The sequence below is a fragment of the Miniopterus natalensis genome, chromosome 15, assembly GCF_054644295.1.
Source record: "Miniopterus natalensis isolate mMinNat1 chromosome 15, mMinNat1.hap1, whole genome shotgun sequence".
NCBI classification, from domain to species: domain Eukaryota; kingdom Metazoa; phylum Chordata; class Mammalia; order Chiroptera; family Miniopteridae; genus Miniopterus; species Miniopterus natalensis.
Window position 1 is genome coordinate 89,123 of NC_142095.1, and position 16,695 is coordinate 105,817.

A 16,695-nucleotide genomic window follows, 5' to 3' on the forward strand; every position below is an offset into this window, starting at 1 on the left:
GTCTTAATTGTGAGAAGTATTCCAGTGTCTTATTTTCATTAAGTGGTTCTGTTGCAAGTGTGACTAGTAATTGGTCTCAAGATTTTGGCCCCAAAGGAGGAATTTTGGTTGGAATAGGTCCTGTGGGAGGAATCAATGCCTGAGATGCTTGGCATCGTGGCAAATGATAACCTCATCACCCAATCTTTATTTTTTGTCTTTTCAGTAGATATTATAGCTGGAATTGTGAACACTACAGCCAAGGAAAAATTTATAGCTAATTCATTATTTAGGATCCTGGGTTTGTTGGAGTCTGAAAGATACCAGTTTTGAAGCCCACCCACTTTGGTGACCCTTCTGTGGAAATACCGTGTGATTTTCAGGTGCACCTTAGAAATGGGAAGTTAATTATTACCGCCCAGCAGTGATGGGTGCATTGGCCAAAGAAATTGCATCGTGAACATGACCCTGACCAATAAACCTGCTCAGAGTTAGTCCTGCTTGTAGGGTGCTGGGCCAGGTGGAGGCTTCCTGCAAGACAGACGGTCGGCGTGCAGGGTCATACGGTGAGGTTGACACCTTGCTTTTTGCTGACAGACCTTGGTTTTATGTCTGTCTTGAGGTTCCAGGCAGAATGAAGGGTTCAATGATCTGAAAAGCAGCAGTTAACACAACGAAGGAAAAAATAACACTGCAAAGGCTTTTATTTCAGAGGCACCACTTCAAAAATGAGAAAGCACCTCAAAACATGTCAAGTAGAAAATAATTTATTTTAACTTCATTTTACTTAATGTTTGTGAGCAATCATGACCTAGTGAACCTGCCTGTAAAGAGTCCATCCCTTCAAATCTACACAGCGAAGGTTAGTTAGGAGTAGCCTGAAAGCTCCACCCACCGTCTCCACCGAGACTCCCCTGCGCACATCTTCCCCACCAGCTGCACTGTTTGCAAACGTGCTTTCAACTTCCATAGAGCTGCAAGATACTCTGCTTTCTGTTTAAAGTTTTACACTCGTGGGAACTTTAACCAGAAAAATGTGTCGGGCTGAAACATACATTTAAACATGGCTGGTTTGATTTTGTGTATTACATCGTTCACCGGTTGGTGGAGTTGAAGCCCTGACCTAAATAATATATTAACGGTCACTCACATGAAACACATTCAGCAAAGTAACGTTATAAAATAGGGTTCCGTTAAAAATACATACTGGCAGTTGTATTTTCAGCAGAAAAAAAGCATGTTTAACTTTTTTATAGGAATATAGTTTAAACAAATTATTCTGTGAAAGTATGCTTAATAAAAAGGTCTTTTTGAAATTTAAACACTATGTAAAAGGTAACAAGTAAAAAAGTACCATAGCTATTTGGAAAAGGCCGTTTGTTTATATTGCCTTCCGAGATCGCTCAGGGCGGCTTGCTCCACTTAAAATAAAGCTATGACCCCGGAGGTGCACAGCTGGACTATACACACAACCTTATCTTACATACAAAGCTCTGCCGCACCGAACGAGGCAGGCTCTCCTACCCACCGGGCGGGTGTCCGTGCACCTCGTGCTCATACAGTAGTTACCGAGAGGAAGGAATTATACACTCTAGTGCCGTCCGGGGACTTGGTGCCGTGGGTCAGCAGTTCCTGGATGGTCATCCAGTTATCCAGTATCTTTTTGTTCCGCTTCTTCATCATCTTCTTGTGGCTCAGCTCCAGGATGCTCACCTCTCTCCGGTCGTCTTCGGCGGGCTGCTCCCGGGGGCCGTCCAGCCGGCTCTGCAGCAGGAGCGCGCGCCTCCGCCGCTGCTCCCTGGCGCGCGCCACGTGCTGCTTGCGCTCCTCCCGGCTCCAGTAGCGGCCCAGCTTCATGTCACTGGCCGCGTCGTCGTCGGTGGTGAGGCCGCTGCGCTCCTCCCGAATCCGCAGGGCGCGCTCCCTCAGCAGGCGGTCGCGCACGGGCCGCTTGGTGATGTAGCGGGAGCCATCGCTGCGCACCTTCACCTTCCACTCGGCGCGGGGCTCAGGCGGGCCCGCGGGGCCGAGGTCCTTGCACGCGCCAAGCAGGCTCACCTGGCTGTGCGCGTACTCCACGGCGGACTTCTGCTGCACCAGCTGCATGTAGCTGCGGTAGCGCCGTGCGTGCGCCGGGATGTGCGCCAGCTTGTGGGGCGCGTGGGCGGGGGGCGCGGGGCCGGGGCCGTCGCCGGGGCCGCGCACGTCGGTGTCCTCGGTGATGCACAGCGGGCTCTCGGGAGACGGCCCGCAGGCCCCCGCGGTCCCCTCGGCCCCCCTCCTCAGTGAGCTGTCCGGGGACACGTCCAGGGCGAGGGGGGTGCTCCGGCAGCTCTCCCCGGTGTTGTAGGCGCTGGAGCTGTCCTTGTCTGACTTCTCGGGGAGCTCGGTGATGTCCGAGAGCTCGTGCCGGTGGCCGTCCGGGTCCGTGTCGCAGCCACGGAAGCCGCTGGGGTGCAGCGTCCAGGCCTCCCGCAGCTGCCGCGCCCGGTGGGCTCGCACGACACTCAGGCACTCGAGCTCGATGCTGCGCAGCTCAGCGTTGAGCAGCTCCAGCTCCCGGTCCACGCTCTCCGGGGCGCCCCCCGCCGGGCACCTGAGCTCCAGCAGCTCGGCATCCCGCAGCCCCGGCTCCGCGTCTGGGCTCTCGGGGGCGCCGCGCCCCGGGCACTTGAGCTCCAGCAGCCGGCGGAAGCGCTCGCACTCGGCGGCGTCAGCGCAGTCGGCCCAGAGCGAGGACTCCCCGCTGCAGGGCAGGTCGCCGCTGCCCAGCGTGTCCTGGCTGCCGGTGCGGGCCCGCCCGGCGCGGGGGGCCGGCGCGGGGGCCTCCTCCCCGGTGTGCTCCTGCTCCGAGCTCTCGTCGTTGCGGGTGCTGTCGTCGGTGCGGCCCACCCCGCTGTCCTTCTCGTGCTGGTTGGACAGGACGGTGGCCGTGTCCGTGGTCCCCTCGTCTTCCTCATGCTGCTTCTGCGCGACGGGAAAGGGCACAGGGTGAGCGACCTGGGGCGGCTTCTCCGCTCACAGCAGTGCCGCCCACACCGGTGTTTCCCCAGCAAACAGGGAAGGCCAGCGGTCCCTTCTCTCTCCTGAGTGCTGGCAGGCACCGAGCCCCAGGGCAGAGACAAGCGGCCTGCTCTCCTGCAGCCTTCCAGGTGGGGGTTCCGAGGTCCTCAGTTGGCATCGAGGAGCGGGTTCCCGCGCCCTCGGAGGGCGAGGCCAGGCGGGGCTGGTGGGGCCTTACCTGCTGCAGCACGCGGGCCGTGAACTGCATGGCCTGGTGGTGCTGCTCCTCCAGCATGTCCATGTGCAGGTCGTCGAGGAAGTCGTTCCTGTCGTCGTCCATCCAGCTCTCGTCCAGCTGTGGAAAAGGAGCAGCCAACATGTGTCTCAGAGGACAGCCCTTCTGCTTTCATTTAATTAACTTATATTTTTAAAGAAAAGGCATTTCCATGGGGAAAAATATTTCTAGGGCAGTCTGCCTGTGGTTTTGCTATGTATCAGGAAACTGCCAGCCCCACCCATGTCTGGGGTGGTCTCCAGTGTTGGTTTCATTTTTGCAGAGAGAAGCTCCCTCACCCACGTCAGCCACTTTCAGAGACGCAGGCCCCATGCAGGGCTGGGTACAGCGAGCCCGGCGTCCTGGCTGCTGGCCACAGAGCGCAGCAGGCCCCCCTCTCCCTTGTCTGTAAAAGAGCCGACTGTTCAGACTGCTCAGGGGCCCTTGATCGATGGCCCATGTGCCAAATCTGGCCTTTTATTTTTATTTTAATAAAAAGCTTGTTGACCAATGTTTCTTTTTTACATGTAGGCAGCCAAAGGCAGGCAAAGGGAATTACTATCACCTTCTCCCCAAGAACCTGCAGCGCCAGGTTTTACTCCAAGTTGCTACTTTCTGAAGATGGCCACGTGAGGCTCCTTGAGGAGGGAATCACCTTGGTTTCTTTAATTAAAATAAAAAGTGTACTATGTTTAGGGTATGCATCATGATTTGATAAACATAGTGAAATCACTACTACAGTCAAGCTAACTAATGTCATCTCAGTTACATTTTTTGTGAAAAGAGCACCTGAAATTTACCCTCTCAGCAAGTTTCCAGTGGCCAGGAGAGTATTATTAAGTCCAGGCACATGCTGTGCATCCCGGGCAATTGTAAATGACACGCGACCTAGGCTGGGACATTGGTCAGCTCTTGATGTCTAACACCTTGATGGTCATGACCCTGCTGTTTTCCATTCCACGTTTTTCTCTCTCCCCTCATTCAATCCCTGTGTTAACACACCGGCTGGGCTGCAGTGTAACTGCCAGGGTGGTTGTCAGCACCATCCTCCAAGGGTAAGACATGAAACAGGCTCTAAGTCTCATGGTGAGATTACCTTTCCAGGTACAGTGTCTTCGAGTTCGGACCCAATACCTGGGCAGTACTCTGCAGGGACCAGAACTCGGGGGTTTGGTTTAGAAATACAGACCCAGCTTCCTGCTCAAGAAGCAGACTCACCTGGAGCTCAGGCCTTGCGATGAGCAAGGAAAAGTTCTTGTTTTCCTCACTGGTTAGGAGAGCCACAGCCTCTTCGCGGTTCCGTACCTCTATCCCATTAATCTTTAAAAAAAAAAAAAAAAGAGGTGACAGTGTGGATTCGAACGCAGAATGAAATCAGGCAGGATCCGTCTGTGCTACTCCTGGCTGCATCTGCTACCCACTTACAGCTAGAGCACAGAACTCCGGCAGAGCTTGAAGAGAATGCAGATTTCAGGAGGGGCCCTGCTCAGACTGATGCTGCGCCTGGCCCAGAACAGAGCCCCCTGGGTGTCCACGGCCAGTGTACAGTGGAGGCCGTGGGAATGAAGTGTGTGAAGAAAGAACATGTGGGCAACTGAATCAGACATGAGACTCAGCCGAAGGTGCTAAGACATCACTAGAGGTACTTTCAGATCACACGGAGCAGCAGCCGGTCTGATGGGAACATTATGGAGGCTGGGGGCAGAGAAGGAAATGGGAGAGGTGGTCAGCGGGAGGGACTCTCTCACCATCACACCTGGCAATGCTCCTGCAGGACTTTTGCTTCTAGTCCTGAGAATCTGGGGCTCTGCTGGTCTGGAGGTGTCAGTCCCAGGGGGAACGATCCCTCAGGGGACACAAGGATGGTCCCACTGAGCTGGGAAGCAAGCCGTCCCCCAACTGGCAAGCAAAGGGTGACTACTGGTTAGGGTGATGGATCCCAGTTACCAGGAGAAATGGGGCTGCTGCGACAGCAGGGACAGGCGGGCCCTGCCCAGTGTAAGTGCTGATGGGAGCCTACGACCACCAAAGGCTGGGCCGTACTGAAGCAGTGAAGGTCTGGGGCTCTCCACCAGGTGGGGGACCCTGAGCAGCTGAGGTCTGGGGTGAAGTCTGAGGAACGTAATGACATGATATGAATGCAGTGGGGTAGAATGATAAGAGGCAGCAGCTAACCCCGGGGGACACGTGAGCCAAAGAACCTCGGTTTCTGTGAGATCAGAAAAGACTGGCTGAAACGGGAAATGTCTCATTTTGATTCAAAACAGCAGCAGGCTCAAGGGCAAGAACTATCCTTACAACATATTCTTTTAAATGCTGAGATGTCCCCATTTTAAAGGCAAGACCAAAGCTGAAACACTTGCTCCAAAATTAATCCTTCAGAGGAACCCCCAGTGAAAATTATTCTGGTTTGCCCGGGAAGCCGACCTACCTGGATGATGCGGTCGCCTTCCTGGATGCGCCCGTCCTTGGCCGCGATGCTGTTGGGGTCAATCTGGAATACGCAGGGAGTGTCTCAGCACCAGGTGGACAATCCAGCCCCCATGAACACAATGGCACTTCCCAAAGGTGGTGGGTACCACAGGCATGTCCTCCCTAAACAAGACCCAGTGCCACGCAAGGGAGGAAACATGATGGTCCATGTCTCCAGGCACTTTCTGGGGCGTGCTTTTGGGTCTCTGCCTGGCAACCCTGTCACACAGTCCTGTGCACAGGCCCTGCCAACCCTGGGGACGCAGCAGACTCTTGCTACACAGAAATGAAAAGCTTGGTGGACAACATCCAGAGAGAAGGTTACTGAGCCCAGGCTGACAAACCCTTGGTCCATCCCACAGACACAGATCCCGCTTCCGACAAATGTTTCCCTGCTTGCAAAAGCGAGTGCACGGCTCCATGCTGGTGGCTGGCTTTGCACAGACTTCTCTAGAGGGCCAAACAGCTCCCGACTACGTACTTTGAAATGCCTTTAACTCCTATGAATTCCAGTACACACGTTCCACCAGAAGGAAGGAGAGAGAGAAAGGTGCTTGGCCCAGTATGAGGGACTCTGCCACCCCATCCGACGATGAGATCAGAAATAGGAGTCTGCTGCTCCCTTGGGGATGGACACACAAAACCCTATCATGGCCCATCTGTAGGCTTCTCAAGGGCAATTTCGCCACATGTGCTGACATTAGAACTTAACCCCCACTGAAGATGTAACTTGAGGGGGAGCGATGAAGGGGCAGGAATCTCTGTCTTTCCAAAGGATTCTCAATGAGGCAGAGTTAAGGTCAGTTAACACACAAAAGAAGGAAACCCCCTCTTTTGGTCCTGGCATGGTCATTACGAAGAGCCGCCCGCGCACCTCACTTATGTAAATCCCAAGGTCATCCTCATCGTCTGTCCGGTAGCACACGGTGAGGCCCAGCTTGTCCTGGCTGTTTGCTCGGTACAGGTCCACCTCCTGGCAAAGAAAGGGCCCCCGTGAGACTCCGCAGGCAGGGCAGCTGCCAGACCTCACGTGCGTGAAGATACTCTGTTTAAATGATGAGCTGAATTTCTTTGCAGCCAACTACAAGTGGGGTTCACTGACTAAACAAAAAGTGATTATGGACACGGGATCAATGCACACGGCATTTCTGACCTTTTCAGTCAATAGAAAGTCATTTTGGAAATAGTTATTTCATTGATCCCCCAAAAGAAAAATTACCCATATTTCACTCAACATCGGGACTTCAGGGTTAGGGCTTTTAAAAGGCATTTTCTCAATGTCTGCCACAAACAAGAATATTTCCACACCCCAAACCTTCCAGCCGTTTCACTGCAAATGTTTCCATGTGTTTGGTTAGATTACTTCATGTTGTGTTGCCTTAATATTCACAGTAACAGAACTTGCAAACAGATTATACGTAAATTGATACAAGAAAGGAGGGAAATGTGATAGTAGCAATTAATGCTCCTCACAACAGCTGTGATGTTTATAGCCGAGAAATTACTTTCAGCCACTATTACTGCAAATTAAAGATAAAAGCAAACTGAGCCCGAACATGAGGCATATGAGCACAGGGGATGCTACCGTATCTGCCACTTGGTCCACGCTGCAGAATGAAGTCTAAGTCTGACAACTGTTGGAGCCCAGGAGGAAGTTCTGGGGCCCTGAGCATGCCAACTGGCCATGCCGCCCTCTCCGCCACGAAGCCGTGGCTGCTGCCACGTGAAGGGCCACCTGGTAGTGTTCTCCCTGTGGCAGACCCTTTGGTCTGGTTTTACAGTGTTATCTTCTCAGCAATTCGGGGTCTCTGAGCCCACTGTTTTTGGGGACCAATCCCTCTCGCCAGGGTGGATGCAGCTGTCTTGGTGACAAAGCTCAAAGCAGTTATGTAGCAGCTACTTCCTAACCCTCCTGTGAAAGGCAGGATGCCCAACACCTCAGACACTGTGCCGCCAAGGACAGCAGGTGCGAAGGTCCTGGCCCAGTGGAGCCAACACTCTGTGTGCGAGGGCCAGGGGCGGGGCTGAGAGCAGCAGGCGGTGGGGCCGGACCAGCTAGGGCCAGAGGCCAGCATGAGAACTCAAATTGTATTTCAGCATCACGGGAAACCGTGAGAAGTTCTACAAGCACCGCCACAACCTATCTGCAGCCGTCTTTCTGTTGCCGTACGGAATGTGATGCAGGGAAGAGTTGGGGCTGTGAAGACCTCAGGTCCCAGCCCTGCCTCTTTCCTGCCGCTGCATCCGGAGCCCACTGCAGTGCCTGGCCAGAGGAATGACGGTGGCTATCGTACAATTTATAACCAGACACGTTTTGGGGCTCAGTGGAAATTACAATTCCTCAGAGTTATTGGGTGTTTTGTAAATTCTCAACATTTCATTCTGACAGCGGAGGCAGAGGCCTTAGCTCACCACAGAAAGCATGGAAGTGGTAACACACATCTGTCTGTGATGATGGAGATGAGATTTCAAAGACTGTTAATCAAACTGGCCTGAATAATGCACAGCATCCTCTGGATTACAGCTTCCCCCACCGGGGTCCTGTTGCTTATTGGTCTGGATAGGTCACTGGATAAAAATGAGCATCTATGCCTGACATTTCAGATGCAACTGAAACGATAGTCCAGTTAAGGCAATGAAGAGGACCACTCCACCCTGTGAGCCAGGCTTCCTGTTCCGCTGGCAGACGCCTTACTCGGAGGGTCCCAAAGGACAATGTGATGGCTCATCTACCTGCAGGAAGGGGGGTCCCCGAGGCAGAACCCTTCACATACTGGTCCAGGACCGACCGCTGTGCACATTCTTTAAATTAACGCAACACCTCCTCTACCTACGCACAGTGCTACATGGGGTGTAAAGATGTCTCTAAAAAGACTGCATTTTCCTTCACTTTCACCTCACCCTAAGTTTGGGTCAGGGAAACAGGACATTTACTCCTTTCCTTGACAAGTATTTACGGGGCACCCACTCTGCACCAGCACTGTCCAGGCAGAGCAATGCACATGAAGGAGGCCGACCAGAGCCCAGCTCTCAGGGCCTGGGATTCCAGTGGGGAGCCAGACGACAGGTGGGAAGTGGGCTGTGGGGTCCGAGGGCTTCGCAGGGAGCGGTCCACCTTCTCTGGGGGACACGCTGTGCAGACTGAGACAGCAGCAGGCGGTCTTGATGGCAGGTGGTGGTACAAACGTGGACAGGGTCCCCAGGACACTGGGAGAGTGGTGAGGAGGTGACTACAGGGGGCAGGGCTGACCAGGGAAGGTTCTGGAGGAGCCCTGAGCTATGCCTGGAAGGCTGAAGGCTGGACCTCTTATGTTCTCTCTGAGATACCCCCAACCCCATGACTGCTCTAAGGACCCAGGGGTAGAGCACCCCATGCCCTTTGGGAAGCAGCGCCCCCTGCCCTCCTTGGAGTCAGCATCAAGCCATCAGAACACACATAGGTGACAGCAGCCCCACACCTGGATAGAAGCTACTGATGAACCAACAGGGAAATTAAAACAATAAATAAAGAGAAGAGCCTCCTTCGGATGTCTGCTTTCTTTCTTAATTGCCAAGAGGAATCTCTAGAGCAGGTGTTCCATCCATGAAAATTTATAGATGAATTTGGCTGCTCGACCCTGGAGTGTATGTGGGCACCATCCTTCTAACTCGAAGCAGTTTCCCAATGGCAGGGATCTGACACTTGGGTAAATAGAATCATTTTGTGTGTTTTAAAACAGAGGACGTCTGTTTTTCTCTGTGCACTTGCTCCTGGGAAATCCCAGCATGCTCAGGCATTGTCCTCCCGTGGGACATCCGTGGAGCTAGTTCGTTCTGAGAGGCTTGGACGTGGATCTGAGCTTTTCTCTCTCCACACAGAGCCTGATAACCACGTCCCAAAGCACAAATTTACATGTTTTTTTAAAATTTATTTAGAGTCCCGTCCTGGGTGTGTGAAGTCCCATCACTGACTCTTCCAGGCTTTGGTGCACACCTTCCGGTAACTGCTCTGAGCTCCCTACGGCTCCTCTTGCAGTCACCACTGTTTATGCTCATGTTCTAGAAGAGGTGATAGTGTTTAAGGGGACCTGCCCACACCCAACAACAGGTCTGCCTACTGATTCCCTTGCTAAAAGTTTTCTAACACTGATCTTGCAGAAATTAAGCAAATCCAAGACTTTCTTGAAGTGTTGAGGCCAAAAATGACTGGAGATTCTGGCTGCTACATAATGTTGAACTGGACTCTGAGGTGTAAAATACCCGGAGGACACCAGGCTCGAGTGCTATTCCTCAGATGCCTTTGGAGCAATGGGAAGTCGTTCTTTTAAAAGAAATTCTCCAGGAGTCACTCGGTTTGGACTTAGAGAACTTACTGGTTGTTATGTGGCCCTGAAACGAGATGCCCTCACCTCCAGCTCCAGCTCCTCCCTGTCCATGTCCTGATGGACCCCTCCCAGGTAGTCGCTGGGGTCATAGTACTCGTGGGCCGAGGGATGCCTGCAGAGAGAGAAGCGCTATGAGGTGCCGCCCGTGGTCACAGGGCCCGGCATGTGCGGCAGCAGGGTCCGGTGCCTTGCCCCACGCCTCTCAGTGTCTCCCAGCTCGGTCACACGCTGAATTCCCACCTTGTGCTCAAGTCCATCTCCCCCGGAAGAAGGGGTTCAGATGTGAGCAGACAGGACCTCCCTAGTCCACTGGTCAGGTGACCCAAATGCCTGCTTTCGCTCCCATCTCTAGGCACAAGACGGACTCACACTTACCACTACTGCTTCACAGTCAGACTTATCTCGGGGGAGAAAGGCTTGGATCTCAGGCAACGCTCAGACCGAGCCCTGAGGCTGGTTCAAAGGGCTGCGACCACAGCTGCTTCACTGTCCTCAGGGCAGCATCTCTTCAAACTTTCTGACTGTGCTCACAGAAATCTGTTCCAGGGCACAGCCGAGCACACACGCACAGGTATGCAATGTATGTACGTGTGTGTGCCCGTGCACACACATGCACACACCACACGTGCATGCACATGCACGCACACACACAGCTAGAAGAACTGAGCTTTCTGTCTCCAGGAAACAGAAACTGCGTTATGTGCCGCAGTTCTCAGAACCCAGCTTGTCTCTGGAAGCGCAGAATGGACCCGCTCGGAGCAAAGGCAGCCAAATGCAAGACATGCTCATGTGGCAGCTCTGGAAGGTGCCAGGTGGGGATGCAGAGCTTCAGCCCTGATTGCTGGCTGGGGACCAGACCTCCCTGTTCTCAGAGGTCAGCACAGTGGTCAGCAGGCTCTGGTCTCACCTCCCGCAATGTGGTTATGGGAGGAGAGATCAGACCTGTGTGGTTGTTCAAACGGGCCGCTTTCAATACCCTGGGCCCACCAGGGGCGTTCAGTGCAGGCATGCTGCCGGAGGCCAGGCTGGTAGGCATCCAGTTAACACCCCCATTCAACCCAACACACGCTCCTGCTGACCTCTGACCTACAGCAGAACTGGAGAGGTCTGACCTCTCCATGCTCCCGACATTTCCCAAATTGCCCCTTGGGGATAGGTCACGTCACATTAACTAGGCTCAGGAGGAAATTAGGGGTTTTGCTTCTAAAAGGCCGTCATGGTGACAGTTCAACATGTGAGCATCCGGAGCAGCCTGAATGGGCTCATCAGTGAGAGGCAGTTTGCTCTGTAGCGTCAGGTGGCTGGTTTGAATGACCCCACTCAGGGTGTCCGCCAGTTGTCCCATAGAACCAACTGGATGATGCCCAGTGTCACATAACAATCTGGGAGCTGAGGAGAGACAGACCTGCCTTAGATCCAGCTGCCAGTGTCAGCTGAGCAGCACAGGAGAGCTGCGGCCTCAGCACAGAAGGGCCCGTGTGCGGAACACAGGTAACAGGTGACAGCTGGGTGCGCACGCCCTGCGCCTGCCTGGATGCCGGACACCCGCCCGCTCTGCTCCTGCACTTCGTCTGCTGTAGCCATCGAGCCTGGGCATTGGTCTGGGTTCTGGTGGCAGCTAAACCTGACAACCGGGGGTGCAGGGGAGCCCTGGAGCCTGAGGGAGCCATGGGACACGTCCTCACTCTGGGTACTGAGGTACTACTACAAACCCAACAGGTTTCACTCAGGTGTTCCCCAGATGAGGTGAAAACGCCCTTTGAAATACCGTGCCAGTGAGTTACCTGAGCCGGGCGCAACATGGGCAGAGACAGGAGGGACTGGCATCAGCCAGAGACCAAGGCCAGAGGTGGACGTCTGGCCCTCAGATGTGCAAACTCACGTGAGGGGAGCTACACTGAACTGACATCTTTAAGCCAGCAGCCGAGCTTAGAAAATTTCCTGCTTTCCATTTTTTCCTGAATATTGAACCTCAATCGCTAAACAAGGACAGCTGCTGCTCCCATTTGGAGTGTTTACCACACGCTGGACTGAGCGCTCCCCACACGCCGTTCCACTTAACCCAGCGATCCCGTGTGCTGGCTGTTACTGTCCCACCTCAACACAGCAGATAAAGCCCAGGGGAAATAAGCAGGTCGCCCAGCTGCCTGGCAGGCGTCGGCTTGAGCACCAGGTGAGTGGGGCTCGCAGGCTGGGCGCCCATCCCTGACGGCAGACGGCAAAGGAGAGTCTGTGTGAGTAATGAACCTGGTGATCCCACCTGCTGTTTAACTCCCACGAGGGGGGCACCTTGGGCTCTGACAGGGCCCAGGCTCGGAATGAGGCCCAAGAACCGGAGCTCACAGCCTCCGGCGCCCTTTCCACCGCAACTTTGTACTTTGTCTTTGCTCCCCTCCCGCTGCAGCCACGAAACCTTCACCCTGCCCCTGTGCTGATTAAATTTCATTCCGAAACAACTTGTACAACATTAGTAAGTAATTTTGTTCTTAGAATATAATTTGAATAACTCTGTTCCAGGGTCATAATAAAGTAATTAATATGTTACAGGATTCAATTTATTGCCTCTATAAACAATACAGTTAAGAATGAGCAACCTGGAGGAAAACTTAAGACGTGCTCACTGTTTCCCCCGTGGAGGGGACACCCAGCCTCAGGAGCCTCTTTACTTAGCACAGTTCACACAGAGGGAGGCACAGCGGTGGGCGCTACTTACTCCTCCGGCAAGAGGTACGGCTCCAGCGCGGGCAGTGCCGGGGGGGGCATCTTGGAGAGAGCCATGATGTGCTCGAAGGTGATGTCAGTCTGGGTGCCCGTGTCCACCAGCGGCGACTCGGGTGCGGCCGGGAACGCTTTGGTCCGCGGCGTCCTTCGCAGCACCTGGACCACAATGGGCTCCTTGGCCGTTCTGAAAGCCTCCACAGCCTGGTCATGCGTCGCTCTGGATAAGTCTTTGCCGTTGACCTGTCGAAAGCATTTAGGGTGGGACAAGATTTTCTAATTAGGCAGGATCTGGAAAGACTTTTCACAGGCAAGCAGTTAAGAGGAGGGACGGCATGGGGATGTCAGGGACTGCAGTTCTCCCCGTCTCGGGTTCCTGAGGAGAGCCTGGCGGGAGGGGCGCGTCTGGAGGTCCACAGATCCTGCACTAAACACTAAATCTCACAGCGGGACGTCGTGGCTCCCCGGTGGAAGGTCTTTAACACAAGCTCATCACCGAGCCTGTGAGAGAAAGAGCAGCCTCAGGCGCAGAGCCGCTATCAGCAGTAACAGCCGATTAGAAGTTAATTACACTGTCATGTTGCAATGGGGCATTGCCCCATCCTGTGTCAGGTGACATTAGCGTTTCCTTTATGGAAGTGATATGTCCTTTTTTTTTTTTTTTTTAATATATCTTTATTGACTTCAGAGAGAGGAAGGGAGAAGGAGAGAAAGAGATAGAAACATCCATGATGAGAGAGTCATTGATGGAGCCTGCAACCCGGGCATGTGCCCTGACCAGGAATCGAACCCTGATCGCCTGGATCCTAGGTCAACGCTCAACCGCTGAGCCACGCCCAGCTGGGCTGAAGTTTCCTTTTTAAATGAACCCTTTGCTTTTCTTTAAAAAGTCAACTGAAAATATTAAGGGAATAACACAGGCCATAAATGGGTATCGCGAAGGGGCTCGGGTGGCCGACACCGCGGCTGACGCTGGGGAGACACAGCTGGTTAAGCTGCTGTGTGTTTCCCCATGTGCCTGGCCCTCGATACTGCTGTTCTCTCATCACAGTCCTCATCTCTCCCCTCCAGCGGCGTCAAGGACACGAGGCTACCTTGGTGGTTGGTGGTGGCTGAGACTTTAGATGCTGCGTCCAGGGTTCTCTCCAGTGGCCCCATCAGAACTAACTCAGCCCGGCTGCCTCTAAAGCTTACGTGAGAGGAAACAGAGCCAGAACCTCGTTTCTAGAAAATGAAATAATTCCCAGCAACATGGAAGTGCAGCCACTTAATTTCCCCCCTCCCACCCCCCACAGCAGAGGAACAGGACATCATGTTCCTATAGTTTGTGAATGTCTAATGACTGCACCGCATGACCTTCATCACGCTCCAAAATATTTCAGTATCTTCCGAGTGGTCGGTTTGCTGCTTAAAGGCGTTAAATGTAACATCTTGGTATAGGAATCACTCTGCAGAATAGACACCTTCACAAGTCCCTCAGCTTCTCACATCTCTGCAGAGAAACACTGACAAGTCCATGTCACTTAACCCAGTAATGGAAGGGAAAGATGCTGGCAGCCCACTGCCACATACATGTTAATCAAACGCAGCTCATATAAACCCCTCTACACAGTGACCCAGTGACCTCTTCCTTCCTCACGGCTCAGGGGTGGCAGGCACAGTGCACAGGGACCCCCCAGGCCACGGCCAGAACCCTGACTCGGACTTCAGGCAATTTAACTCTCCTGTCTGAGCCTCCCTCTCCTCACCTACAACATAAATGTCACTGAAGTGTTGGGGGTATTGTGAAGCTTAATGAGGTGATCTGCCTATGAAGCCTAACATGCAAATGATAGGAATTTACTACAAAACCAGTGCTCATGGGGACCCTACACCAGGATAGTCACATTTTCCCAGGAGAAAATAATCTACAAATCAAAGAAGCAAAATGCAGCCTTAGTCTGGTCACCTGACAGGACCTCTGTACGTGGGGAGCTCCCTGCCCATCTCGTGTTCCCACTGCCAACACCCACGTTAATACGTTCAGTCCTCGAATCCCTAGGGCTTCTTTAGGAGGTGGGGTAGATATATTTTACAGGACTCGCCCTTGACACAAGCTCTCAACAGGGCATCTCAGGCATCATTACATCCCCCTAACAGGCGAGACGAGGCGGGAGTTCACTAACCTAGGCCATCCATTCTTGCAGCCAAATTTGTTTTGAATTACCTTGCGCACATAACACTTATTACGCTGTCATCTTGAAATCACATCACTGAGAGGCTCGGTGAGGTGATGACTCAGGCTGCCAGCCAGCCGAGAACGACAGCCTTCACTCCCGGATCAGAGCTGCGTCTGTGTTCCACGGCGGCGATGGTGATGGCTGCAATCACAGGGAATGCGCATCCAGGGACCGAGGCCGGTCAGGCTCAGTATCATTAACTCGCCCAATTGAGCAGATTGCTTTCACAACAGCGTATGCAGCTCTAAAACCAAGTAAATGGACTGTTGTGGAACAAAAAATGCTGATTGCTAACTTTATTATGAATTAAATGCTTAAGTTATTCACCTAAGGCTCTGGTGGGTCCCCTGGGACACAGGTGCAATTATGGTGAAAATCCAATCAGTTTGTCTCTGGGTGAGTATCACAGCTGCAAATATGACCAGACACTAAGGGACTTGAGGAGGCCCTGTGCCGTAAGGTCTCCCGAGACGAGACGACTGTGCAGAGGACGTGGGACAATTCCTTCCTGGTCCCTCTGAAGGCTGTGACGTGCCCACTGTTACTTGTCCGAGGTGCTCACAACCATCTTTTCCACATGCTGAGGACTGTTGCAGGGCTGGGGGTTTGTCCATTTGGAGGTAAAATTCGCTGACAACCCACCTGCCCACCTTCTAGTCACTCACTCATCCAGACAGTATCTGCTGTGGTCACTCAGACTTGTTCCTCTCCTGGATGATGGCTGCCACTTGGAAAAATTTCTTGGGCACTCTCTGGAACCCAAACTGAGCCAAGACCCAGGAAGAGGCTGGACTCACACTGTCCACCTAGAAATTCCATTGGTGAGACCACTGTCACACACCTTCTGTCACCTTTCAAAACCGGAGCCCCAAAACCCTGCGAAGTTCTCTATGACATGAGTGCAAGCAATTCAGGGTATTTTTTAATATGATATTTGGAAAAGACAGTCCATGCTCTCTCCAAATTAAAAAATAAGTATCTTTTTATGGGAGAACATTTAGTTTCTGAGGACCCGTGCCTTGTGATCACCTGTTTCTATTACAGGTGCAAATGACCCAGTAAAAGTGCTGATGCAATTTAAAATATCGGCCTCATATAAATTATGCCCCTGGATAAAACCCAACTTTTATAGGGTTCATTTAATTAAATACGGGGGCAGTGATTTCATTCTGTAAAATATCACACCTATGTTTTCAAACTAATTAAAACTTAGATTCTGTTGGAATTAAGAGATGGAAATAAACCATATAATAAAAAATAAAAGGTTTTAAGCCCTGATTTAGGTTGGATTAAAAAAAATTATTGGACTGATATCACCAAGACGGTGACATAGGTGGTTCCAAGACAGGGCACAGCTGAGAGAACCCAAGAATGCAGGGTGAGGCTGAGGCCCCCCTGCATGGAGACAGGTGTATTAGAGGGTAAGAGGTTGACCTTAACCCGTTGCCTCTCCTGCAGGGCCCCTGCACCACGCAGACAGGTGTCCTCTGAGCCTCTGGTTCCTCCTTTGGGGAAAGAGAACCCATGGAAGACAACCAGCACCCCCATCCCTGAGGGTCAGTTTGTGGGAGCCCCAACTGTGATTTCAAACCACAGAGGTTTCAGGGGAGTCTGTGGGCTCAGCCACCAGGAATCTGACTGTGATGAGAAGGCGGAGGGACCTGTA

The 16,695-nt window shown here is 52.8% G+C and overlaps 1 protein-coding gene and 1 non-coding gene across 3 annotated transcripts in view; both read right to left on the reverse strand.

The window, feature by feature from the left end:
• Positions 1–730: 730 nt before the first annotated feature.
• The window catches only part of PDZRN3 (PDZ domain containing ring finger 3), a 98,712-nt gene continuing 82,747 nt past the window's right edge, over positions 731–16,695 (reverse strand). For both annotated transcript variants that reach the window (XM_087824676.1, XM_087824675.1), the window contains 7 exons: positions 12,806–13,053; positions 10,117–10,204; positions 6,603–6,701; positions 5,688–5,750; positions 4,475–4,576; positions 3,221–3,337; positions 731–2,946 (listed from right to left, as the gene is read on the reverse strand). In XM_087824676.1, the coding sequence (XP_087680802.1) occupies positions 1,534–2,946; positions 3,221–3,337; positions 4,475–4,576; positions 5,688–5,750; positions 6,603–6,701; positions 10,117–10,204; positions 12,806–13,053 (2,130 nt within the window). In that variant the 3' untranslated portion in view covers positions 731–1,533. The remainder of the gene's footprint in view (positions 2,947–3,220; positions 3,338–4,474; positions 4,577–5,687; positions 5,751–6,602; positions 6,702–10,116; positions 10,205–12,805; positions 13,054–16,695) is intronic.
• On the reverse strand, positions 3,780–3,918 carry LOC148091383 (small nucleolar RNA SNORA67). Its single transcript, XR_015715737.1, has one exon. It is a non-coding gene; the product is annotated as a small nucleolar RNA SNORA67 (small nucleolar RNA).